General features: G+C 40.7%; 2 protein-coding genes across 2 annotated transcripts in view; both read right to left on the minus strand.

Annotated features, from left to right (window-relative positions):
• LOC127967777 (gastrula zinc finger protein XlCGF26.1-like) overlaps positions 1-27,902 on the minus strand; it is a 369,056-nt gene that overhangs the window by 88,162 nt on the left and 252,992 nt on the right. The gene's annotated exons all lie outside the window — the stretch shown is intronic.
• On the minus strand, positions 592-11,023 carry LOC127981697 (C-type lectin domain family 10 member A-like). The gene is made up of 5 exons (XM_052585513.1): positions 10,587-11,023; positions 9,685-10,092; positions 5,922-6,049; positions 920-1,026; positions 592-816 (listed from the first exon to the last, which is right to left on the minus strand). Exons 1-5 carry the CDS (start codon positions 10,798-10,800, stop codon positions 684-686), a joined length of 990 nt encoding a protein of 329 aa, XP_052441473.1. The 5' UTR covers positions 10,801-11,023; the 3' UTR covers positions 592-683.

Consider the following 27,902-nt stretch of genomic DNA (forward strand, 5'->3'; position numbering starts at 1 on the left):
TCTATCCATTTTGATGGTTGTCTTCCGTTTTCTTCCACGTCTCTCTGGTTTTGCTCTCCATTTTAAGGCATTGGAGATCATTTTAGCTGAACAGCCTATCATTTTTTGCACCTCTTTATAGGTTTTCCCCTCTCTAATCAACTTTTTAATCAAAGTACGCTGTTCTTCTGAACAATGTCTTGAACGACCCATTTTCCTCAGCTTTCAAATGCATGTTCAACAAGTGTTGGCTTCATCCTTAAATAGGGGCCACCTGATTCACACCTGTTTCTTCACAAAATTGATGACCTCAGTGATTGAATGCCACACTGCTATTTTTTTGAACACACCCCTTTCAACTAATTCAACTAATTGCCCAATTGCACAGCCTTAAGAGCGTGCATATCATGAATGCTGGGTCTCATTTGTTTTCTGAGAATCTACTGAACCTACTGGTAACTTGTTTGCCACGTAGCAATAAAAAAATATACGAAAAACCTTGATTATTCTGGTTAGTCACATTGTACTGCTATTATTTTGAACAATACTGTATGAAAATTGTAATATTACAATGTTTTTTTCTATTTATTTTGTATTTGTTTTTACAGAATAACCTAATTAATGTGCCATAAAAAAACAGGTAAAATTACTGACATTTATCCGTTCATGATGTATATATGTATATTTTTATTATAATGTATCATTTATTTAAGGATACTCTTCTCACAGATCCATTTAACACTACTATCACATTTAGTATCAAGCCATCCTGATGAATAAGTGTTAGCACAGTCTTCGTTTCCTTGATAGTTGTTTGGCTCTTTGGGCGCCCAGGACCTGTATCAACAGATCAGAGTTAGATCAGAGCTGCTTTCTGTGTGATATGATACTGACTGAGACAATCATTTATTAGATAATAATCAGTTCAGTGATTTCTCACCCAGAGGTCAGTGTGCTGCCATCAACCCATTTCCATCTGCCCTCCACTTCAACATCAGTCAAACCAATCCAGAAATGATCAGAACCACAAATATTCTTCACAAAATCCTGAGAAGAGAAACAATAACATGATTTATAACATGAGCACAGACTGATTTCAGAGCATTATCTTTAATTTAAAAACGAAACACCACGATCACACACTCACACACAAACACACACAATCACACACGCATACATACACACACTCTCTCTCTCTCACTCACTCACTCACTCACTCACTCACACACACACTCTCTCTCTCTCTCTCACACACACACACACACACACACACACACTCTCTCTCTCTCTCTTTCTCTCTCACACACACACACACACACTCTCTCTCTCTCCCTCACTTCCGGTGTGATTGTTGGGCGTGCGCGTGGCAGAGTGGTGCGGGTGTGAATTGGAGACTGTGAGTGAATCTCCTTTTTTTCCTTGCTTTGGGCTACTGTTATTTAATTGTTGGTGATTTATTTTCTTTTTGTTGGGCCGCGTGCTGCCGTGTTCTTTTAGCGGCCAGTATGACGGCCCCACGGTCGCAGTTTTTGAGTAAACTCACGCGGCGCCACGGTGTTAAAGTGGCGTCCGCGGTGAGCGTGGAAGACTGTTGTCTAGCTGTAGGAGAAGTTATAGGACATGAGGACATCATGTCAGCTTCTAAAATGAATAGTGCTATAGTTATTTTTCTTAACTGTAGAAAAAGCAAATGAGTTGGTTGAGTCTGGAATTGTTGTTGACAATCTTTTTACTCCAGTCCTTCCACTTTCCATGCCGTCCAAAAAAGTGCTGCTGTCAAATGTTCCCCCTTTCATAAGTGATGAAACATTAGTGAGAATTATGTCTCGATATGGCAAATTGGTGTCACCTATTAAGATGATACCAATTGGTTGCGGTTCGCCTCTCTTAAAACATGTGGTGTCGTTTAGACGTTTCGTTTACATGATTTTAAAAGATGACGAGGAGCTCGATCTATCACTGCATCTTAAAGCCGATGATTTTGACTATGTTATCTATGTTACAACGGACAAAATGAAATGTTTTAATTGCGGGGAGACGAGTCACTTGGTCCGCGCTTGCCCTGTTAAAAATAAAGTAAACAACTCAGCGAATGATGTTACAGCAGGCGAGCCTGTTAAGGCTGGGCCGCCTGTGGCAGAAACAGGTGCAGTGGAGGAGAAAACTATTGTGGATTCGTCTGAGAGTGAGGGCGCAGCGAATGTGATTCAGGAAACTGATCCCAAAGATGCGGATGATGTAAATGCATCGGCCACTGCGAGTGCTGAAAGCTTGAATGTTCAGTCTCGTAAGTCTGCTTTTAAGACGGACAAGAGACAAAGCGATAGCGCGGTCAACGTTTGTCAGCCCGTTTTGGTTGGTGATGTCATTGAAATGGAGACGGGCCAAAGTGAATTCAAAGTTCCATCTAAAAGAAAAAAATCTGTTGAGTTTCAAGCCGTTAAGGCTAAGAAAGTAGATGTAGAGGAGGTTTATGGTGAAGACGGAATAGAAAGTGGCAGTGAGTCTTCCGATTCCAGCGTCAGTTTATCTCAGAGTGATTTTTCTAGCCAAAGTTATGAAGTGGATGACATTAAGCTTTTTCTCAGAGCCACGAAAAATAAGAGAGGGGTGCGTGTTGATGAGTATTTTCCTGACATAAAGCAGTTTGTTGGTAAAACTAAGTCTTTTATGTCGGAGGGGTTGTTTACCAACAAAGAGGTGTATCGTTTAAAGAAGATAGTGAGAAAATTCACTTCTGATGATGCCAATGAAGAATCTGAGAAAGCCTAACAGCTTCGTTATTGATGTTGGTGTGTGTGGAGTGCTGCTATGTTTCTTGTTTTCATCTTTATCTTCTTTTCTAAAGATGAGTGAAGTAAATATTGCAACGCTGAATGTAAATGGTGCAAGAGAAATGAAAAAAAGAGCAGAAATATTTGAGGTAGTTAAACAGAGGAGAATTGATGTTGTTATGCTGCAAGAAACACACAGCGACCTAAAGAATGCTGCTGATTGGGAAGGGGAGTGGGGGGGGGGTCTCAGTTTTGAGCCACAAAACCTCACTTAGTGGAGGGGTGGCCATTCTTTTTGCTAAAACTTTCAGTCCACATTCTTATCAGGTTGAGGAAATAGTTAAAGGTAGGCTTTTAAAAGTAAGAGCTACTTTTGAACAGTTTGTTTTAGTTTTTATTTGTGTGTATATTCCAACTTCAGCAGTAGAAAGAATTGTGTTTCTGAATACATTGTGCTCGGTTTTACAAAAATGCTGTGGGGAGGAACATTTGTTCTTGGGTGGTGATTTTAATTGTACGTTGTCAAATTTGGACAGGAATCACATTGAACCACATTTACCCTCTCGAAATTTATTAACCCAGCTTGTTAAGACACACGATTTGTGTGACATCTGGAGACAATTTCACGAGAAACAAAGACAATATACTTGGACTCATATTCGTGACAGTGTGATTTCTCTGGCTAGACTTGATCGATTTTATGTTTTTAAGCATCATTGTAATATTGTAAGAAGATGTTTAATTACACCACTCAGTTTCTCTGATCACAGTATGGTGCAGTGTTCTGTGTTTCTAAATTCTATTAAACCAAGGAGTGCATACTGGCAGCTGAACACCAATTTGTTAAGTGACAAATATTTTAAGAGCACGTTTAAATTGTTTTGGGATGATTTCAGAACTACAAAGAGTTCTTTTAAATCTTTACGGCAGTGGTGGGATTTTGGAAAAGCCCAAATAAAACAATTTTGTTTACAATACACTCAAAACGTCACTAGAGAGATAACTTTGAGTATGAACACCTTGGAGGATGACATTTTAAAACTTCAAGAAATGGCTGAGACAACTGGTGCCCGAAGTTATTTGTACTCTCTTTTAAATAAAAAGACAGTTGGCTGATTTGCTGGGTGGCAAAACACAGGGGGCCCTGGTCAGGTCTCGGTTCCAGAGTTTGGACCAGATGGATGCTCCATCAAAGTTCTTTTTCAACTTGGAGAAGAAGAATGGGCAGAGCAGGGCCATCCATGCCTTGCGCTCTGAATCTGGGGGTTTATTAACTGACCCTGCTGATATTCGCAAGAGAGCAGTTACTTTTTATGAGAACTTGTATAGGAATGAACTTGGAGCCAGATACAGGGGTGAAAGTGAGTTTTTTGATGACTTACCCCAGGTATCAGAGGAAGCCAACACTGAAATCTCGGGTGCCTTGAGCACAGGAGAACTGTATAAGGCTCTCCAAAAAATGGAGTCTGGAAAAGCACCGGGAATTGATGGTTTGCCAGTTGATTTTTACAAATCTTTCTGGTCAGATCTGAAAGAGGACCTTTTGGAGGTGTTGAATGAAAGCCTGGCTGAAGGTCAGCTGCCTGTGAGCTGCCGTAGAGCAGTACTAACCCTCCTGCCTAAGAAGGGCGACCTTACAGAGATTAAGTGTTGGCGGCCAGTATCATTACTCTGTAGTGATTATAAACTGGAGTGATGGATAGTGTCATCCATCCTGACCAGACTTACTGTGTTCCCCGTAGATCAGTATTTGATAATATTTCATTGGTTCGTGATGTTTTGGAAGTCTCCAAGACAGCTATTGGAAATAGCTGGACCTGATTTTAAGAATGAGGAGGGAACGGCTCAACGTTTGGGATTTAGATCAACGCGTCTGATTGCACAGCTTTTAGAGAAATGGTCAACAGCTCTTAATGCTACAGAAAGGACTCTGCTGACTGAGTATGGTGATGGCCTCTGCAACCCAAATCCTAAAGACTCTTTTCCTTGTTTGTTTTTTTCTTTGAATTTAGAAGGGTTTTCTGGTGTCTTTTTTGAAGTTGTTGACTCCATGTGTGTAGATTTCTTTTCATGCACTGGGAAAGTTCTGTATAAATGTTGTGTAATTAATTTTAACAAAAAAATGTTAAATGAGAGAACTGATACTCCATGGCGTGCTTTTTTTAAGTTGAGTATGGATAAGAAGCCTGAGTGGAGAGCACTATATAAACCACCGTTGACCAAAAAAACAGGTGATTTGCAGTGGAGAATTCTTCACGGTGCTGTCGCTGTCAATGCTTTTACTTCAATTATAAATCCTGAGATTGATGTGGGTTGTCCTTTTTGCATGGAGAGAGAGACCATCTTTCATACATTTGTGAATTGTGCTAGATTGGAATCTTTATTTTTGTGTTTAGGCAGTATTTTTAAGAATTGTAATGAATCTTTTTCTATGGTGCTATTTGTTTTTGGTTGTAAATATGTAAGGAAGAAAAGGTTTATTTGTCAATTGCTGAATTTTATTTTAGGCCAGGCAAAACTGGCCATCTATGTAAGTAGAAAGAAAAAGATGGAACAAAATTTGGAACCAAATGTGGTTACATTGTTTTCAAACATGGTACAAGCAAGAATACTGATAGATTTTAGATACTATAAACATATGGATGATCTTGCTGCTTTTGAGGAAATTTGGTGTTACAATGAAGCTTTGTGCTCTGTTTTTGAAGGTGATTTGGTTTTTACACGTTTGTGAGGTTTTTTTTTTGCTTTTTTTTTTTTTTATATATATAAATGAATATTGTAATTTAATTGTGTGGTAAATTATATTTGTAATAAAAGGATGTTAAAATTCTCCCTCTCTCTCTCTTTCTCTCTCTCTCTCACACACACACACACACACACACACACACACACACTCTCTCTCTCTCTCTCCCTCTCTCTCTCTTTCTCTCTCTCTCTCTCACACACACACACTCTCCCCCTCTCTCTCTTTCTCTCTCACACACACACACACACACACACACACACACTCTCTCTCTCTCTCCCTCTCTCTCTTTCTCTCTCTCACACACACACAAACACACACTCTCTCCCTTTCTCTCTCTCTCTCTCTCACACACACACACACACACACACTCTCTCTCTCTCTTTCTCTCTCTCTCTCTTACTCACACACACACACACACTCACGTGTTCCTCTCTGTTGTTGATGATGATCAGATCTGTTCCTCTCTCTCTACAGTATCTTCTGCTCTCATCCCAGTTCTTCGTCTCAGAGGAAAAGAAGTAAAGACTGGATTGATGACACTTCAGTCCATCTATAAACACAGATAAGACATCCCTAGTGAAATATAAATACACTAAAATGCATTTGAAATACATTTATTTCATGATAAGTATACTACAAATACATTTAAATATGTATGTACTTAATAAAAATACACTGCAATTGTAACTTAAAGTCTGCTAAACTGGAACAACTAACTTTGTACTTTATTCATTTGAATTGTGCAGAAGTAGTGTTGAAGTGCAACATAAGATACACTGAAGTTTATTTGATTGTGTTAAAGTGGGACTATAGCAATTATACTTCAGGTACACTTAAAATATCTTGCATTTAAAGACATTAAATATTATTCAGAGATCATAATATCTTCATCAACAGTGACATTTAAACACACTGTAGGCTTCATATTGAGAGATGTGCACTGTGCAAAAGCAGCACTACAAATAAAGCTGAAATATAAATGTTATAATAAATATATATATTTTTTTACTAGGACTTGAACTAAATTTGAATCGAAACCAAATTAAAAAGGTTATTTATAGTACTTGTACTAGTAGTGTATATTTTATTATAGTTGTGAGTGCTTTTAATCTACTGCAAGAGCGTTTTACAGTTTATCTCTTAATTTCACTGTATCTGTACGCTCTGTGTATGTTGTATTCTGTAACAGACAATGACTTTCAGAAGGAAACCTGTTTCTCAAAGGAAGGTTTCTGTAACAGTGTTTTAAACTGATCTCATTATTGCTCTCTAGACACTGAAGTACTCTGTGTGTTTGACAGGTTTGTGTCTCATTTGAGGCCAACGACTGATTATCACAAAATATAATGTTTTTGACTTACAGTTTTGTTCAATTGTTTACACACTAACATTAGAACTTTCCCACAATTAGCAAAACCTTACCCTCAAGGAGCAAAACACCGGCCTAGATTTGCACAACTGTAAGCACACTGTCAGCTTCACACTTTTTACAAAACATTACACACAGTGATTTGCAAAACACTAAACTCACTTGTATGCATTTGACACAGAATCAGGATTTATCATGATGTAATTTCCTTGCAATTTCAAAGCAAAGGCTTTCAAATGAGCACACCCATGAACCATTTGGTTAAACACAGGCACCAGGTGTGCACACACACTGGTGCTTCATTGTAGACACACCAATCAGGTTAAAGCACTATAAAAAGGCAACAGGTAAGTTCACCTGTCTTCAACAAAAATGGATGGTGTCAGAGGAAGAGTGAGAGTGCGGATGAGAGGGGGAATCCAGAGAGTACCAGGAAGAGGGAGAGGAAGAGAGAGAGTGCGGATGAGAGGGGGAATCCAGAGAGTACCAGGAAGAGGGAGAGGAAGAGAGAGAGTGCGGATGAGAGGGGGAATCCAGAGAGTACCAGGTGGAGGAAGAGGGAGAGGAAGAGGGAGAGTGCAGATGAGAGGGGGAATCCAGAGAGTACCAGGAAGAGGGAGAGGGAGAGGGAGAGTGCGGATGAGAGGGGGAATCCAGAGAGTACCAGGAAGAGGGAGAGGAAGAGAGAGAGTGCGGATGAGAGGGGGAATCCAGAGAGTACCAGGTGGAGGAAGAGGGAGAGGAAGAGGGAGAGTGCAGATGAGAGGGGGAATCCAGAGAGGACCAGGTGGAGGAAGAGGAAGAGGAAGAGGGAGAGGAAGACCTGGAGGAGGTAGGAGGAGGGGTAGGACATGCACAAAGAAGACAACCAAATCTGTGTAACGAAATTTGTACAATTGTGGACTATTTGAAATAAACCACGGACTAACACTGAGGGAGGCTGGATTGAGAGTACAGCCTAACCGAAGCAGGTACACGGTGGCATCAATAGTTCGGACATTTCCTCAAGAGCACAGGTGAGAAACTTCTCTTCAGTCAACAGAAAACCCACTGCTTACTGCATGTACTATATCAACATTACTGTATATGTACTCTGTATTTTGGTACTGTATATATTCCTGTATGTATCATTTTACAGTAAGCTGTGTATTTTGTTTGGACAATATAGGATTGAACGTCGTGAACACCGAGGACGGAGGAGCCCCATATTCACACAGGAGCAAGAGAGAGAGATCATAAACCTCGTTTTGGCCAATAATGCAATCAGTCTTCGAGAAATTCAAGCCCATATTGTCAATGATCACCTCATTTTCAATAATATCCAACAGGTATCTGTCAACAATAGCCGTATCCTTAAAAAACATCAAGTTCTGATGAAACAACCGTATAAAGTGCCATTTGAAAGAAATTCAGACGGTGAAAGTCCTGCGGCGTGAATCTATGGTGGTACGTTTTGTTCACTGACTGTAGTATTGTGTACTGCACACATAACCTTTTACTGTACATGTTATTTTACTGTATAGCAGACCTACAGTATACTGATCTACACAATGTGATCTTTTGCTGTATTTCAGAGAGTTTTGCAAATGGATTCAGAGGAAGTCCCGCATGAGTTTATTTACATTGAGGCTGGATTTAACCTGACAACAGTACGAAGAAGGGGAAGAAACATCGGTCACGGGGCTATTGTCAATGTACCAGGGCAACGTGGGGGTAACATTACCCTTTGTGCTGCCATTACACAGAATGGGGTCCTCCACCGCCGTGCCAACTTGGGTCCTTACAACACTGAACTCATTCTTACATTTTTAGACCGATTACACAATATCATCCCCGCAGCAAACCAAAGGAACCAGATGCAATACATTGCTATCACATGCTTCCTCCAAGCATGTGATCAAATTGAACCAGCATCCATACAAGGGTGGATTCGTCACTCGAAAAGATTCTTCCCACGTTGCCTTGCAAATGAAAATATAGCCTGTGATGGTGACGAGGCCCTGTGGCCAGATCCAGCTAGGGGGAGGTGTTTAGTGTGTTTCTTTTTTTCTGTACTGAACTGGATATGTAATGTTACAGTATTACTGTAAGCTCAGAGTACAATGGTATGTTCAGTAATACTGTAATACATGAAAACTGGAAAATGTTTTGTTGAAATGTTCAGTATTGACTGACTTGAGTACATGAAAATAGATTAATATTTCCATCAGTCTGCACAATTGGTGTCATGTGGTGTTGGTGAATTTATTTTTACACTTTCTGTGTAAATGCTAAAAGTGTTTTGGGTTGAGCACAGGAGTGTTTAACTGATTCAAACAGAGTCGGGTCATATGATGGTTGTGTTTGTGACAACAAAATAAGGTTTTTATAAGACAATGTATAGAAGTGTTGTGCTACTTTGGTGTAGTGTTGGGTGAAGGGGTTTGAAAAACCGAGCCCTGTTTTCAAAATGGTGCTTAAACAATTGAAAAAACCTGTAAATATCTGATTTTAACCTGGAAGTTTGAACAAGTTGGTGTGTAGTTTTGAGATTGTGTTTATAGTTGTGAGAAAATGGTGAATTTTGTTTCATGAATTGTGTTAGCAATCAAGAAAAACTGTAAATAAAAAATGCTTATGTTCAATTAAATTAATATTTACTTATAAAGCCAATTTAAGATATGTCTTAAATAATTATTTATACTCTGCTGACATCTCTAGATTATCATTAATCATTATAAACATAAAGAGCTAAAGAAAGGTCAATTACAAGCATTAGCTACACAACAGATCCAGGACAGTCTGCTTTAAATCAAGTTAAGAATGAAGAAACTAACCTGCAAACTTAAGATCATTTCTTTCTGATTTTAACTTGTCTCTCTCTTCTGTGAGGTTGATGATCTTAGTCTTCAACTGTTGTCTCTCTTGAGTGAGGTTCATATTGTTGGTTAGCAATTGTTGTCTCTCTTGAGTGAGGTTTGTGATCTTAGTCTTCAGCTGGTCTCTCTCTTGAGTGAGGCTCATATTGTTGGTTAGTAATTGTTGTCTCTCTTGAGTGAGGTTTGTGATCTTAGTCTTCAGCTGGTCTCTCTCTTGAGTGAGGTTGGTGATTTTAGTCAGCAGCTGTTGTCTCTCTTGAGTGAAGGTGGCACACAGTATAATGCGTGCAGTCAGCAGAAGAACACACAGCAGCACAAACACTACTGCAGCTGCTCTGGAGCTTCTGATCATCACACCATCACTTCCTGAAGAGGATAGATATGATGTTAGTCTCTTCACTTCCTCATATCATACGACTCACATCTTCTGAAACATGTGAACTGTAGACTAACTTTAACGCTTGTCAGACGTTTATTAGTGTGGTTTTTGTTCTTGTGTTTTGTGAGTAAATGCAGAGGAACAGTTCACTCAAAAATGGTTTCCTGATTATTTACTCATTTGAGTTTCACTGTATATGATTTTCTTTTTTCAGCCGATGATCCATTTTTGGTTTTGGAGGAAAATGTGAACAGGTCTCAAAATAAACCTTTTCTGAAGTTCAAAAATCCATATTTGGGAAGCTTTAAACTAATCCACATGACCCTGGTTGACAAATAAGTGTCTTCTCTAGCAAAACGATCAGTCACTTTCAGGAAAAAAATAAAGCATTAACCACCATCAACAAATGGAGCATGTCAGATCATACTGGAGGACCTGGAAGAGAGTGAATAATCAGAAAATGTCCTTTAATCTCAGTTACCTGTGTGTCGAGGTGTTCGGGGTTCTTCTGTGTTGAAGTCTTCTGTGTGTCGAGGTGTTTGGGGTTCTTCAGTGTTGAAGTCTTCTGTCTCTTTCTTATGTTTCATGTCTCTTACAGTCTCTGCACTGACGTAGATATCAACAATCCTTTCTATTCGGTCTTCTGAGTCCATTATTGAACCTTTATCCATGCTATCATTCACACGTCCAGACATTTATGGTGCAGTTCAAATGTTTACAGTCATATATATATGACTGGATTCTCGTGGCGTTGAATCTGTGATATCTGTTCTGACTTTACCTCGTACGACGTTCACATATTTTTAGACATCAACTATCTTCTTCTCTGAGTTTTACCCTTTTCTATATTTTCATTTCCACATTCAGTAAACTAAAACTAGTTTCTCTCTCTGTAGAGGACTGTGTTGTGTTCCTCATCTGTTTGTGTGACCAGTATTTATGCAGAAAGGAAGTGTTTTTTTTGCAAATCAGGGTTCTCAAGTTTTTTCGAAAGCTTAGAGTGAGATCACATGCAGTTAGGGGAGGAGCTTAATGGAGCCCCGCCCCCCAATTTGACTCATTGTTCATAATTTACCAGCACAAATTGAATTTACAACTATAGTTAATTATATTAATTGCTAACTATACTAACTTTAACGTTATATATCAAAATTACACATATACAAAAATTACAAAAATATAACATTGCTCTAAATAGTTTGGAAAAACAAATATTTTTGCAGTTTGAATGTGTCTAGACGAAATGGTATAATGATTCATTGTGTGGTGGGAAATTGGGAACAAATGGACATATTACCATATTAAGGTGTGTGTGTGTGTGTGTGTTTCTGTGTGTGTGCGTACACGAGTACACACTCCAGTTTATGAAATGTGTTTTGTGTTGTAAGTGTTTGTTGCACATCTTGATGACATCTTTGAAAAATATAAAAATGCAATGGCAATGATTAATCAATGTATATTTTGACAGGATATAAATATTACCCAAAACACTTTGCTTTAATACATGTAGTCTTAATGTAACTAGAAATACTACTAATATAGTATAATATATAATTTAAAATAAAATGAAGAGATACATCTTCATTCCTTCTCATACCCACTAACATTTCCCTTAGTTTCAGATAACTTTAGCTAGTTAAACTGAGCCAAAGATTCTGGTCTGGCTGCAAAGTAGTTGCAGAGTTTTTGCTGCATCAATAATAATGTGTACGATGGGCTGTATGTTAAATGTTCTAGACGAGCTTTCTTCCGACTGACCCTCTCCATCACGACGTGTGTTTGTGTGATGTTGTTGGTTACCTAGTAACAAACGCACGGTGACCGAGAATGTTCCGTCAACTTCTGTGTGTTCGCGCATCTATGTTGCCTAGCAACGAACGCAATCTGAGATACGTGCTGGGGGCAGGAAACTACACTTTGTGTTCAGCGCATTATATACACCGTTATATATAAAGCTTGCAGGACAACTTGGTCAGCATTGCCTTTTCAGCTTGAGAAATACACGGTGTGGTGTGTGAGCGTGTGAACTGTGTGAGTCTTACGACCAAAGTGTGAGACTTGAGAACCCTGTGAAATACTTCAAGTATTCGTGTAAAAGGGAACTTCAACTAACTGCAGAAGGACACTGAAAATAAGTGTTTCAACTATGTGGATTGTGTTGATGTAAATGAGGTTCAAGGTGATGTTGTAAAGTTTCTGAAATGTTCAGGTTGTTGCTGGTACATCAAAAGTCCAGACAGCTGATCAGGTTTTTCAGTCTGGTTCTCAGGAGAGCATCTGGAGATTTTGTTCTGAGATGCTCAGCGTGTTTTGTGGTCGTTGTTCTCTTGGAGTTTTTTTTTTAAAGGTGTCAGAAAACATGAAACCTCTTGAATCGCTACAAGAGTCACCGCAGACAGACCAAATCTCTCTGTTTGCTGGCAGTGTGAGGGATATTTCACATGTTTGTGTTCATGTGTGCAGCATCACGGACTGCTTTAACTGATCATCTTCATCCATGATATATTTTACTTTATAAATGAAAACTCTGATTTATTCTTCTGAAATGATCATTTCCCTGTATAAAAACATGCTTGCAACCAGTGTTTTTGACCTTTAAAGATATTTCATATTGAATGGCAGTTTCAACAGATAAATGTTTATGATTCAAATTTGAAAAAAAAAATAAAAATAAAACCTACACATGAGTAAATAATCAATACATGTGTATTTGTGTCACAGTAGTGTCACAGGTCGGAGCGGACCACAGATGTTGCAAGTCACGCCCCTTCCTAGTTTCCACCTCGAGGAGGTCCCAAAGCCACCCCTATGACCAGACAGACCAAGCGTAAGTAATATTAAAACAACTTTATTTAAATTAATTAAAATAATTCAGGGAGGGGGAGGTAAATCTTAAAATTATCGTCTCTGTTCAGCAAGAGGAGAAAGGGGCCGGAGAGGACTATGCGGCGAGGGTTAGTATGTCCACAGAGGGAAGAGGGGGACGAAGCTCCTTCGTCCCTTTCGAAAACCCTTAGTCTTCCTCTTTGGGCTTTTGTTGACTCGTGGCGCCCTTCTTTTCTCCTGAAGGCAGAGTGAAACACACAATGAATAATTGATCCGGTGAGAGTGGCTACCTGTTACTTGGGTCCATACGACTGGCTGATAAATGACTTGTTTCTCCGATCTCTTCGTACAGGGTGCTCGGGCGGCGCCTCCCCTTCTGCACACTCCGAGGTGAGCGCCAACCCGCGACACAGAACTCCAATGGCACTGCAAGAGAGGGGTCACTCAAACTGCGGGGGACAACACAGGTAGGTACTTCACAGGCAACTGGGGCTCTATTCTCCCTTTAGTGATTCGTAGCAATGGACAAAGGTAAGTATTCCACAGGCAACTGGGGCTCTATTCTCACTTTAGTGATTCGTAGCAATGGACAAAGGTAGGCATTTCACAGGCAACTAGGGCTCTATTCTCACTTTAGTGATTCGTAGCAATGGACAAAGGTAGGTATTTCACAACGGGGATTTTTCACCTAGAATACTTCTCCTGGGCGGTGGGCTTACGGTGAAATACTGCGATACAGTAAGTAGATGAACTGTCAGACCTGGAGTAGTAAATCGTCGTAGCGCAGGCCTCCACAGAGATTCCCTGTGCATCGGGGAAAGTTAAACACTGTCGTACCGAGCCGAACGCTTCCCTCCTCTCTCTTCTATTTGCAGTTTAAGGGATCTGGACCGGGGCGAACCTTTGAAGAGGCTCCACAACAGGTAAAGTAAATCCACACAGCTAATTTGCAACAGTAAAACTTCCCCCTTGCATATAGGTATAATTTTGGCTTTTACTCACACCAGTCTTGCTTACGTGTATTCTTCGCCACCGCTTCCACAGAGCCAGGGTATTCCGAAAGGGTCTAGACAGGACGTTACATTTGGGTCTCCATGCAGGGGTCGCAAAATGGCACATAGATGAAAATGGCGCTTCACCAGCCTCAACGGTCACTGGTCTCCCCCACGACTCATCCAGTCCAGGGTGGCTACCGACAACACAACCACAGCATACCACTGCAAGATTTCAAGTGTACACACTCACAGCAAAGACAAGGACTCACCCACTGCACTCCACACACTCTACGTGAAATAGGGTCAGAACCACGGTTTACTAGGACTTATCCTGGGGTTTCGTTGGGCGTTGTTGATAGATGAAGGGCCGGAGGAATAACGTTGCCGTCACAACTGCTTGCGGCTTCCTGTACTTGTACTTCCCGGCTCACCCAAAACTCTGCTCCGTAATGGGGCCACTGGCCTATTTACCAGATGCTCACAACATACGCTGGATAACGCACTCTCCCCAATGGTGTACAATGCACTGTCCAATAGTACTCACAAATGAACGATAACACTCGTCCTTTGTCTCCTTCTCCTTCTAGCTGTCCAATCCTCTTCACACCATCGGTTTTCCGTTGCTGGAGATCGCCCTTGACGTTACTTCCGGTGAGTACTTCCTATGACTGTGACTCCAACACATCAGTAGTTTATATATAGATGGTCTCATTAAACATCGATAAATGTTGTCCAATCCACGATCGCCGCGTTTATGGTCTTCACCTGTGCCTCGTACAGCCCAATTTGCCTCCCGGAGTTTCCCGGAAGTTCCGGTGTTTGTAATAGACGGGCCGGGCGGAAACCATCTTCGGGCGGAACCAACCTTCGCCACTTTTGGTTCCGCCCCCAAAAAGTCACAATGTGACAGTAGCAGAGGGCTTCAACCAGTTTCATTTATAACTGGTTAACCTTTATATTGTGAGTTAGAAAAGCATTAACAGACATTCACATCCAGTGGAGTTTAATCTCAGTTTCCATCATAGAGCTGATGAATCAGGTGTGTTAACTAACTAATGGAGACATTAGGAAAACTAATGAGATAACACTGAATAAGATTTGACAGGTGCAATCTGTTCCTCACAAATTGGCTCTAGTTTCTTTATTTGTCACACACATATTACATACATATAATGAAATCATTTAACTTCATTTCAATTTAATGTAACTTCCTTTTACAGTACGTGTACTTCCCTGGTACATATATTGTACCTACAGGAAATGAGTGGTAACACAAGGTACTTACCTGAAGTGTATGAACATGGTAACAAATAAGAAACACGGCTGATCTTAACAGTTGTACATGCATAATAACACATACAGACAAACGTGGGTAATAACAGTCACTAAGAGGTAGTGTACATACATGGAAACTAATTATTTTCTGTACTGTACTTACTAATGTACATGGTAAACATGTAGTACTTACAGACAAGTGGGAACAAACAGGCACATCCAGGGGTGTAGGAGCGATTTTGAACCTGGGGGGGGACAGTAAATGCCAGGGGGGTTCGGGGGAAATTCCCCGGATTTATATATATGTGTGTGTAAAGCACTTCAAATACTGATTTCTAATGACTTTTGGGAACGGATTGTACTACTTTGTTTGTAGGAGGGTATATGAACTGGCAGACTGGGTAGATTATAAAAACAGAGAAGCAATCTAATATAACTACAACCAAATGACTACATACTATGAACTGTATAAAAACATACTTTATTTAATAAAGAACAAATAAATGAAAACACCATTTAGAAGATGATCGGGCTGGGACAGAGCCTTGTGATATAGAGATTGGGGCAGAGCCAGGTGATGGAGAGAGGCTGAGGCAGTGATGGAGAGAGGGTGAGGCAGAGCCAGGTGATGCATGGAGGTTGAGCCAGTGATGGAGAGAGGCTGAGGCAGAGCCAGGTGATGGAGAGAGGCTGAGGCTGAGGCAGAGCCAAGGTGAAGGAGAGAAGCTGATGCAGAGCCAGGTGATGGAGAGAGGCTGAGGCTGAGGCAGAGCCAAGGTGAAGGAGAGAAGCTGATGCAGAGCCAGGTGTTTGAGAGAGGCTGATGCAGAGCCAGGTGATGGAGAGAGGCTGAGGCAGAGCCAGGTGATGGAGAGATGCTGAGGTAGAGCCAGTTGATGGAGAGAAGGTGAGGAAGAGCCAGGTGATGCATGGAGGTTGAGCCAGTGATGGAGAGAGGCTGAGGCAGAGCCAGGTGATGGAGAGAGGCTGAGGCAGAGCCAGGTGATGGAGAGAGGCTGAGGCAGTGATGGAGATAGGGTGAGGCAGAGCCAGGTGATGGAGAGAGGCTGAGGCAGTGATGGAGGGAGGCTGAGGCAATGATGGAGAGAGGCCGAGGCAGAGCCTTGGGATGCATGGAGTTTGAGCCAGTGATGGAGAGAGGCTGAGGCAGAGCCAGGTGATGGAGAGGGGCTGAGGCAGAGCCAGGTGATGAAGAGAGGCTGAGGCAGTGATGGAGATAGGGTGAGGAAGAGCCAGGTGATGGAGAGAGGCTGAGGCAGTGATGGAGGGAGACTAAGGTAATGATGGAGAGAGGCTGAGGCAGAGCCTTGGGATGCATGGAGTTTGAGCCAGTGATGGAGAGAGGCTGAGGCAGAGCCAGGTGATGGAGAGAGGCTGAGGCAGAGCCAGGTGATGGAGAGAGGCTGAGGCAGAGCCAGTTGACGGAGAGAGGCTGAGGCAGTGATAGAGATAGGGTGAGGCAGAGCCAGGTGATGCATGGATGTTGAGCCAGATGATGGAGAGAGGCTGAGGCAGAGCCAGGTGATGTAGAGAGGCTGAGGCAGTGATGGAGGGAGACTGAGGTAATGATGGAGAGAGGCTGAGGCAGAGCCTTGGGATGCATGGAGTTTGAGCCAGTGATGGAGAGAGGCTGAGGCAGAGCCAGGTGATGGAGAGAGGCTGAGGCAGAGCCTGGGGATGCATGGCGTTTGAGGTAGTGATGGAGGGAGGCTGAGGCAGAGGCAGGCGATAGACATAAAGAAAATGTTGATTTAATTGAAGGTCCCAAAAACATGTCTTCTTTGATCGTTTGCAGAGATGAACTGCTCGCAAATTCTTGCTCTATCTAAATGATCCAACTTGTTCTGATGGATGTGACAAATTGCAGTGCTGTTCAGACGGGTCTGTGACATTGTGCTCCTTAGCCAGGTCTTCAGTCTTCTTAGGGAACTGAAACTTCTTTCTGCTTCTGCAGATGAAGAAGGAACAACCAAAAGCAGCCTCACCAATGTCTCTACCTGGCTGAAGAGACTGCGGACCTCTGGCAGCAGATTTTTTAGTATGTTGGTAGCCTCAAGAGTGGTACTATAGTCGAACTGAAGCTTGAACATTGGCAGCTGTACCTCCAATGAATGCCGATCTAGGTCTGGATATTGGCTGACAACATCTTGCATTTTTCCAGTCAGGAGCACTCTCTCTAATTCATCCAGGACTTGCAGGCTACTCTGTTCAAAGCACATGGTTAGTTGCATGTCCACAGTATCCAGCATTTTGAAGAAGTCAATGCAGTAATGCTCTTCAGTGGTTGCTGGGACAAATGCTGTTGCATTTCCTGTGAAGCGCTTGGGTGGCTTTCTGGCATGCGGCATCTGGATAGGTTCAATACCTGTGCTGGTGACTAGCTCAGTGGCCTTTGTGTGTATGTGGTGAAACATTTCATCTGACCTCTTTGCCTTCAGAGTTGATTTAACGCAGTCCACAGCTGCCGTCATGCCCATGACAGTTCCTGTTGACGTCTGTAGGGAGTAATTCAGACACTCTAGTTCTCCAATCAATTCACAAGCAAGAAGTAGCCCAAGCACCATGTTCCCCTTTTGGAATCGCTCCAAAAGCCCCCTAGCTTTGATTGTTGTTTCTGGGTAACCAGATGAAGCCATCTCCTCCAGACTGAGCAGCACTGCCTCATACTGCCTAAGAACAGCGCGAATAGCCGATATCCTGACAACCCATCTGGTAGGGGCATAAGGGCTTCAGTGTTTTGATGTTCCCATGTTCTGATTTGGCAATCTCTTTAAAGACCGTTTTAAACTTGCCTGGTTAAAGAGGGTTCCAAGTTTGTGGACCAATGACAGTGCATCCATAACCACACAGGATGAACTGCAGGCAGCCTGTGTTATAAGATTGACGCAATGTGGGCCACAGTGGACTTAGAGGGCAAGAGGCTGAATCTCCTTGATTTTGGCCTGCACTCCACCAGTCTTGCCAGACATGTTTGCAGCTCCATCGTACGTTTGTCCACAGAGACCAGAAAGTGGCAAATTCATTCTCAGGAGGACATCAACAGCAACCCTAGCCAGATTTTCCCCTGTGGTCAAAGACACTTCATAAAGACCGACAAACTCTTCATGAGGTATTAGATCATGGTCCACATACCGGATGCAGATTGACTCCTGCTCTACCCCTGCAACATCTTGGGTGCCATCCATGATGATGGAGTATTGGAGTGTCGGCAAGTTCCGCACAGCTGATGCTATCTCCCGCACAATGTTTAAAGACAGGATCTGCAAAATCTCATTTTAAATTTGAGGGCTGAGAAAATTCGACCTCCTCTCTATCCAACTCTCCAGTCCCTCAACATCTTCTGACCTGAGACGAAGGAGCTGCCTGAAATTTCCCTCATTGTTTTCATGACCACGAATAGCAGTACCTTGTCTAGCAAGAAACTGCAATGAGCTAACAATTTTTAGCAGATGAGACCTTGCCTGCTGTTGCTGAAGAGCCTTTGCTGATGATAACTGTGTGTCTATTGATTTTGCCTGATGTGTGTGTGTTGTTATGGCCACTTTGTGTGCTTAAAACATTTCATGTGCTTTAAATTTTTCTATTGCTTTTTTCCAGTTTTGGAATCCTGTAGATACAAATGACTGATCTACACTTTTAGCAAGGGGACTTGTCTGATTTCTAAATGCTTTCATGCAATAGAAACAGAGTATACCTCTCACATCAGGGCAGTAGTGTAGCCATGTGTGGTTGTTGTACCATCTATCCTGGAAACTAAGTGTCTTGCTTGCAAGCTGCTGCTGAATGATACATGCTCCCTTAGGTTGATATGGCTTTTGATGCTCTGTCTGGCTGACCTGCTCTGAAACTCTGGCCTCACCCCAATTATGGCTGCTCTATAGAATGTACATGAAATTACACAAATCAAACTCAAAGTTGTTATCATAAAAAGCCACTTTACTTAGAAAGGTAATCTTTGCATGTAGGGCCCTTTGATTTCCTGCGATGCAGAAAAACTAGTAGTCCACCGATATATCGGCAAGGCCCATACTTTTATTTTGACGGGCGGCACTGCACATGAGAAGAGAAAGGCAAACGCCTGATCACATTCACACAGCTGCTCACTCAAATTCTCCGTCTTCAGTCTGATGTCAGTCGACTCGTATCTATCTAATACTTTGTTAGACAGAACTGGTAAACAAAGAAAGTAAATGGTATGCGAAAAAGTAAAGCGTCTGCTTTTATATTATTATTAACAGAAAAGGCAAACAATTACGCTAAAATATTTTCTAATCTGCCCTCAACATTCAGCAAATGTGCATCTATATATTTTTAAACAAATCTCTGAAATGAATATCTAATAAACATTTAATTTCACAAACCATGCAGATTAAATCGAATCCACCTGTGATATCTTGTGAAGTGTTCATTTATAGCCGGCACAAACATTTTATTACTGTGAGTGACGGTCGGTCCATGTGAAGTGAGTGAATGTGAACAGAATATCAGCTTCACTGGAGACGTGATTGAAAAACTTTAAATCCTTCATTAAAACATGCTTTACTATATCCAGTAACCAACTGTGTCATATTCATATTGTTTTCACTGTGCTGTATGTAAAATTAGCAGTACTTTGTCTTTATTTGAAATAATGTGATTACTAGTGCACACAAAATTACCAGATTACTGAGTGCCCTTTTACAGCATTTACTTTCTTTTTAAACAATTACTTTGTGAAAAACACTGTAATATGTTTACAGATTCAAGAAATTGCCATCTAAAGTATAAGCATGTTTATTTGAACATTTGTTTTCTAATTTATTAAATATTGATGAAAATAAATATAAAGTATATATATATATATATATATATAGGCCAACTGCCATCAAAAAGCCAATATCGGTCAAGCACTACAGTAAACGAAATGCAGTAAAGTGGAAATAATAAAAATGGAATCAGCCATTAAATGTAGAATTTCACAGAATCTGCCAAATTTGGAATAAAGAAAAAAAAAAAGGATTTCAAAGGGCTCTATGTACCTTATCATTATAAAGCTTCAGCGATAAACTATTTTTACATTTAAATATATATAATCATAACAACAACACAAATTAGCATTCTGTCATATTCCCATTACCTGTTTCTCACTTGGACCTAACTCTCCCTGTTCTGTGGTCTCTTCATCTCCTGTCTAGGAAATTAACCAATATTTGAGGACATGGAACTCATTTTACATTTAAATATATATAATCATAATAACTACACTGTAAAAAATAAGTGTAATTTTAACTGTAAAATTTTGTAAAAACGCTACGGAAAAAAACTGATAATAGGTTAACAGTAAGTTCCCGTACTATATACAGGGAAAAACTGTAAAAGATCTAACAAAGCATTTAATGTAAATTTACAGTAAAATTCTGTTAATTATACAGCTTTTAGAAGTAAAAAAAGAACAAATCAATGTATAATTTACAGTCTAAAACTGTTAACTGATATTCCCAGAATTCCCTGCGTGACACTCCACGTTTGAAAGTATTTTGTTTAAATAATCATGTTTTTAAATAGTTCTTGTTATCAGTTATGTACATTTGAGCTTTATGTTACATCTTCTGTTGCTTAATGAAAGTTTTTTGCATTATTTAAGTATCACGTGTGTTACCATGATGGTGTTTTGTGTTTCCATAAATGTGCACCTTCTATATGTTAATATATACTTCTGCTTGTGGTGAAGCTACTTGTGATGAGCTTTGATACTTCATGTGGCTTTCTCTTATACAGTACCATCTTTATTATTATGGTGGTTGTCAGTATTTTCAAGGTACAAAACAGATTTAATTTTGTGTGTTGTTGAATTTACTGGTTTATATTCACATTTTCTTGTTTGTAAATTACAGCTTTATATTGTAAAATTAACAGTTTTTGACGTAAATGTGTTTACAGTTTTCTGTATTTTTACAAAATTATTCTGGCAACCACAGCTGCCAAAAAGTTTTTGTAAAAACAACAAGAAATTTTTTACAGTGTAGTTAAATTAGTTGGACACAGTACCCATGTATTCTTTTATCCTACAAAAATTATGATTTTGTCATATTCCCATTACCTGTTTCTCACTTGGACCTAACTGTCCCTGTTCTGTGGTCTCTTCATGTCCTGTCATACATAAAATAAACCGTTTTAGGTGCATTAGCGCCACCTTTTGGACTGGAGTATTGCCCTCCTTATTAAATAAATGGCGCCATCAAAACCTTACGGCGAAATGACAATATCCTCCACACACTTGTTTTTACGGCGGCCTCCTGTATCTTTGCTAGTCGATTTTATTTAATCCAGTGACATGATGGGTTTTAACTTCTTTCAGGAGATTTTGGGTAAGTGCTAAACTGACAGACTTTGAGCGCACCGCCAATGGTGCGTGTGTGTGTGTAACCATAGCGACAAAACGATCAACTTTCGGAACCTAATTTCTTTTTTTTTTTTAAATCTAATTATGCATTTAAAAGTTGCAGAATGGATTAATTTGGAGACTCTGAAATCAGCAGAGATAGGCAGGCAATGCAAAACAAAATCTGACATTGGGAAATAGTGAGGGGGACAAAACTTAGATTTAATGGCTCCTACGCCCCTGGGCACATCCTTACAGTATCCGTATATGGTAACTAATAAGACACATTACTGTCCATACTAATGACATATCAATGGTAAATGTGTAGCACCAAGAAAAAATTTGCTATTATGTGGTAACAAACAAGACATACTGCACTTGGTATATATATATAATAATTGATGGATCATTCTTTGAAATTATGACCCTGGTGTCTTTCAAGAGTGAGAATTGGGGAATTTCTGCATCCATCACAAGCAGATTCTGTGTTTTAGTTAAATAATTTTGTTTTAGAGATGTTCAGCTAAATACAGTACATCCTCAACATTTATATAGTGTCTAATAATGTATTTGCTGTCCATCCTCAATCACGCAAATGGAAATGTGTAATTATTAAGTCTAAAGACAAACTGTATGCCATTCCACTTCCACACAATATTGAAAGAGACTAAAATCTGATTTTGGGGAACTACTTCTGCAGCTTTATACAGGTAGAGTAGGTAGACATCCAAAACGCCCCTTCTACTGCCACCGCGTCTGTAAAGTGACCGCTTTTGACCGCTAAGTGACGCTTTAACCACAAATTATCAAACAAGTGCATCAAAGCACATTTTTGCAAATAGACGTCAGTTTTTCCTCGCTGATGTGTTACATTTGACAGCTTCAGTCAAGGAAAATGAAAGAAAAACACTGTAGTTAAATATTTAATATTCACAGATGAAAGTTTGGTACTTATGAAGTTATGTGCATTTCTTAAGCTGCGTTCACACCAGATGTGAATAGAGCATCTGGCTCAAATGATTTCAATGTTAAGTCAATGCAAAGACGCCAATAGACAACCTGCGGTGCGAATTGAGCATTTTGACAAACGATTCGCGCGAGTTGAAAAATCTGAACTTTGGCAAAATTTCGCGCCGCAGACAGATGTGGTGACATGTGAAGCAGCACAACAGGGCATATATGTTATTTTTTTTACGATGAAAAGTCTAAATTAATTTCTCTCTGTCTGGTATAATGTGCAATGTGTGTAAAAATATTAATATTTATGTATATAATAATATTTATATTAACTTTTGTCATGACAGTCAGCTGGTTCTTTTGATGGCAGTGAGCCTGGGTCCCCTACAGAACCTGCTGCTGCTTCAGCTTCCACTGCTGGCCCTTCAACATCTGCTGCTGTACCCACAGGTGTGTACAGGCACTAATGACCATGTTTACATCCATATTACACTTAAAGTAAGCACTCATAGCCTCACACTGATGGTTTGTGAATGAGTTTAAACCTTTTCTGCCTTCTCATCGTACAAAATGTGTTATTTGATACAGCACCAACAAGAAGAAAGGAAAGAATTCATCAAATGTCAAATACATAAGTTAATTTATGAAAGCAGCACAGTTCTGCTTAATCTGGAATAAGATTAGTTTTTTAAGAGAGGCAGCAATCTCTGCAGGCAATGAAGCAGACTTTCTCTTCTTTCTCCTCTCCTTCACTTTGGCCCTCACTCTTCCCTCTTCCAAGCAGGATCATTTTTATTCCTGCATGTAAATAGTTGTAAATTTTCTTTGTATATAGTTTATATAGTTTTCGGTAGTCTTCATTTCATCGAGTGAAACAACTCTCTTACTCAGCAGCAGAGTCTAGGAGCAGCAACAACTTCTCCTCCGTGCTCAGAGCATTTAATAATCACTCCAATCCTGCTCACTGATACCAGAAACACTGCCGCCTTCACTCTGTGGATAAAGTATTTCAGTATGTTTGAAAGTTATGCTTAAAATTACAGGAGAGTTTCAAAGTGGCTTAGGCTATTGTATGTAAACTTGATTCCTTATTACATGCCAAACTAATAACATTGTAAGCATGAAACCTTTAATTGCTGCTTTCTGCTGTGCAAATTTTATTTGTGATGAAAATAACAGTACATTTTTTTTCAGTTATTTTATCTAAACGGATCAATGAATTTCTTAAAGATTTCAAGATCAGATAGCATGCTGATAATATAGTAGCACTGTAAGATTACATTTGTTTGAACGCATTATTGCTAAAGCGATTGAGTGTGAATGTGCTTTATCGGTTTAACTCTTGCTTTAACCCGAAAATAATCAGCAAAAGAAACAAACTCTTTCTCGCTCAACTCTTGCAGTCATTATAACCAGATCATGCTATAGCTTAATATGTTTAACATGAACTCTTGCTGAATATGCAGTTACATTACAGGCTGTTGGCATGAATTGTACTCGTGATGGAGGCTCTTGGAGAAACCACGACACTCAGTGTCAAGTTCTGATCTATTCCTTGTGCAATTCCCCACTTGAAAAGGACAATCCCTCCACATGAAGCTTTTAACTGGATTTCACTCAATAAACAGCCATGGGAACAGTTGTTTGTCTTTTATTTACCATTCCTTGATAGCAGTAAACAGGTGAAAAACCTCAAGAGAAATGACAAATACCAGTTATTATTGGAGTTGAAAGCCAAACTAAAGAATTCTTCACATTCACCTCAGATAAACGCAGTACTGTCATTACAAAATACAAGGTTTCCACTTTTAAGAAGTATTTTCATAGTAAAGAATTATTCTAAGGCATCATTGTAGCCACACAACTATATATCCTTTACAAAACAATCAATTGTCATTTTAATTTTCAGAACCTTCTTATCTTTTAACAAAGTATCTTTAGCCAAATAATTTTATTTTAGACTATACATTTTTAACTGAATTAAGAACTTTATTTATTTATTAAGATTTCTACAAAGTTGAAATTACTTTTATTAATTTCAAACACATTCTTTGTCAAACAATGAATTTGGTTACCCCACAAACGACATTGGAAGTTACAAATACCACTGCAAAAGTCCTATCAAAGTCAACAAGAGTTTGTGTTTTCCAGAGTACCATTAGCACTGCACTGCTTAAGGCAGTCTAGCCAAACATGGCCAATATGGCGCTTACCGGCTGTCCTTCACAGTATTGTGGAAGGCTTGGTCTTGCACAGTCACCTTGATGACAAAGATGGTTTCCTTGGTCTTGTGGTGCCTTAAATGCTCCTTTGAGTGTGGTCTAAAGACAACAAAGCCAGGTACTGGCACGCTCAGATTACCTGGAAGATTTGTTCCACCTGGTTCACCACTGATTGAAGGAGGAGGAGTTTCACCACTGAGGAGCTCGCAGGCAGTTTGTCAGCACACTTCCCACTCGATCTTCCCATGGGAACTGATGGAAAGATCGCAAATCAGCACCTGCTTACTGCCAGTCAGCTCAGAGTTTGGTCCTCAATTGGTAGCAAGACAACCAGGCGTCGAACATCTCTGTGCAGGACTGTGGTTTGGAAAGCTTTTTTCAGGACTTTGACCGATGGACGGTTTAGTGTAGGTTTTGTGACAGGAAGGCAGGAGCTTTGGACCACTTTGACGATCACGTCTCGAACAATGCCCTTAGCATCTGGATTGACTCTTACGACCCGTCCTAACTTGAATTGGCACCTCACTGCATTTTGGTCGCACAACCAGACAATATCTCCAACAGCAACATTGCGATGCGAAGTGTGCCATTTACTTCTCAAAAATAAGTTTGGGCTGGCAAGCTGGCTCCAAGACCTCCAGAACTTGTTGACCTGGTTCTGCATCTCTCGGAGTCTCTTGTAAGGGTAATTTGCAAAGTCAAATGTTCTGATCTCACAGATTGAAGAGGCTCGGCCCAGGAGAAGTGTGTTTGGTGACACATACTGCACACTTTCTTCATGGGTCTGCACCCTGGCATCTACTGGGCATTCGTTGGCAAGGTTTGCAGCAAGTTGTAGTGTTGTCTGAAGCTCGCTGTAGCTGAGGCCAGTGTTGTTGCCCAGGCTCTGCAGTGCCTTCTTGAGAATGCGGACAGCGGCTTCAGCAGCCCCATTGCGGTGAGGTGAGTCAGCAAGGTGAATTGTCCACTCCCATTTGGTACCTTTTTGAGCCGACATCTCTTCTATTGAAGTTCTATTCTGAGCATCCAGGAACTGGTACAGCTCTCTTAGGACAGGTTTGGCGCCGATGAAGTTTGTCCCCGGGTCGGACCAGATCTTTCTTGGGTGCCCTCTTTTTGCAGTAAAGCGTTGATAAGCCATAAAGAAGCTCTCTGTCGACATTGTGTTGACCAGGTCTGCATGAATTGCCCTGCTGGCCATACAACTGAAGACGACACCCCACACTTTCATGGAGACCCGTTTCTTGATGTCATCTTTGACAAGGTACGGTCCAAAGAGGTCGACTGTAGTGAACTCGAATGGAGCTGCAGCTGTGGTTCTTTCAGGAGGTAGGTCAGCCATTACCTGTTTGCACCTTCTTGCTCTTGACTTTTTGCAGAAAAGGCAGTTCTCCACTACATTTTGGGCAGTTTTCCTCCCTTGGATGACCCAGGCTTTCCTCCTCATTTTCAGCAAGGTTGCAGCCACACCTTCATGACCCTCATTGTGCGCCTCCCGTGCCACTAAAGTAGAGACCCATGCATTGAAAGGCAAAAGGGGAACTGCAGCGCCATCCTCCCTGAAGCCATGGATTCTCCCACCACAGACTAGTAGCCCAGATTCTGGCTGTCTGTACACAACCAAGCGGTCCGTAGTAGTAACTGGAAATGTTACCCCTTCTTGAGCAGCAAGATAGATGTCTCTTATTGCCTCTTGACGTTCTGTGACGGTGATAACTCCTTTTGTGGGAATCGCCTCCCACTGTGGGGTCTCAATGGACTTTGTTGCAGATGTAAACCTTTTGGCGGCTCTCCAGATAAAAGCAACTGTCTTGATTAGACACTTTAGACTACTAAAGCGCCTCTCATCTACTAGGTTTAGGACAGCTGCACCAGCAGGAAGTCGTCCCACAAGACTTGGAAGACTTTTCGCTTGAGCTCTGGTGAGTGCAGCCACAAACGACTTCTTTTGCATATTGTTAACGCTTTCTTGAGCTGTTACAGACACATCTTTTGATGACATAATTGGCCACTCGCTCTCTGGAAGATGTAGAAACTCTGGCCCTTGCTGCCACTCTGAATGCGCATCAAGTTCCTTTGGCCCAGCTCCTCGAGTGATAATGTCGGCTATGTTAAGTGGTCCAGGGATCCACCACCAGGCCTGTAGCTGTGTGCTCTCTTGGATCTCTCCAATTCTATTAGCGAAGAAAGCTTGAAATCAAAAGCTTTCACGCTGGATAGCTCCAAGAACAGTCTGACTGTCTAACAAATGGTACCACCTTTTTATCTGGATCTGGGTATGCTGTTCAAAGGACTTTTTCAGGCGACTTGCAAAAACTGCACCACAAAGTTCTGCTTTGACCGCATCCCCCTTCTGGTCTAGAGGTGTCAGCTTTGCTTTTGACTCCACTAGTCGAATTGTTAATTGTTTGTTGCAGTTCCACCGCAGGTAGAAGACAGCACCATAGGAGCTTTCACTACCATCTGAAAAAGTGACAGCCACTGGTTCAGTTGTTGCCTTTGGTGGAGTAAGGGCTCTTGGGAACATTACTTTGCTTAGCTGGACGTACTCCTCAAAAACTGTCATTACAAAATACAAGGTTTCCATTTTTAAGAAGTATTTTCATAGTAAAGAATTATTCTAAGGCATCATTGTAGCCACACAACTATATATCCTTTACAAAACAATCAATTGTCATTTTAATTTTCAGAACCTTCTTATCTTTTAACAAAGTATCTTTAGCCAAATAATTTTATTTTAGACTATACATTTTTAACTGAATTAAGAACTTTATTTATTTATTAAGATTTCTACAAAGTTGAAATTACTTTTATTAATTTCAAACACATTCTTTGTCAAACAATGAATTTGGTTACCCCACAAACGACATTGGAAGTTACAAATACCACTGCAAAAGTCCTATCAAAGTCAACAAGAGTTTGTGTTTTCCAGAGTACCATTAGCACTGCACTGCTTAAGGCAGTCTAGCCAAACATGGCCAATATGGCGCTTACCGGCTGTCCTTCACAGTATTGTGGAAGGCTTGGTCTTGCACAGTCACCTTGATGACAAAGATGGTTTCCTTGGTCTTGTGGTGCCTTAAATGCTCCTTTGAGTGTGGTCTAAAGACAACAAAGCCAGGTACTGGCACGCTCAGATT

This window comes from Carassius gibelio, chromosome A4, assembly GCF_023724105.1.
Source record: "Carassius gibelio isolate Cgi1373 ecotype wild population from Czech Republic chromosome A4, carGib1.2-hapl.c, whole genome shotgun sequence".
Lineage (NCBI taxonomy): Eukaryota > Metazoa > Chordata > Actinopteri > Cypriniformes > Cyprinidae > Carassius > Carassius gibelio.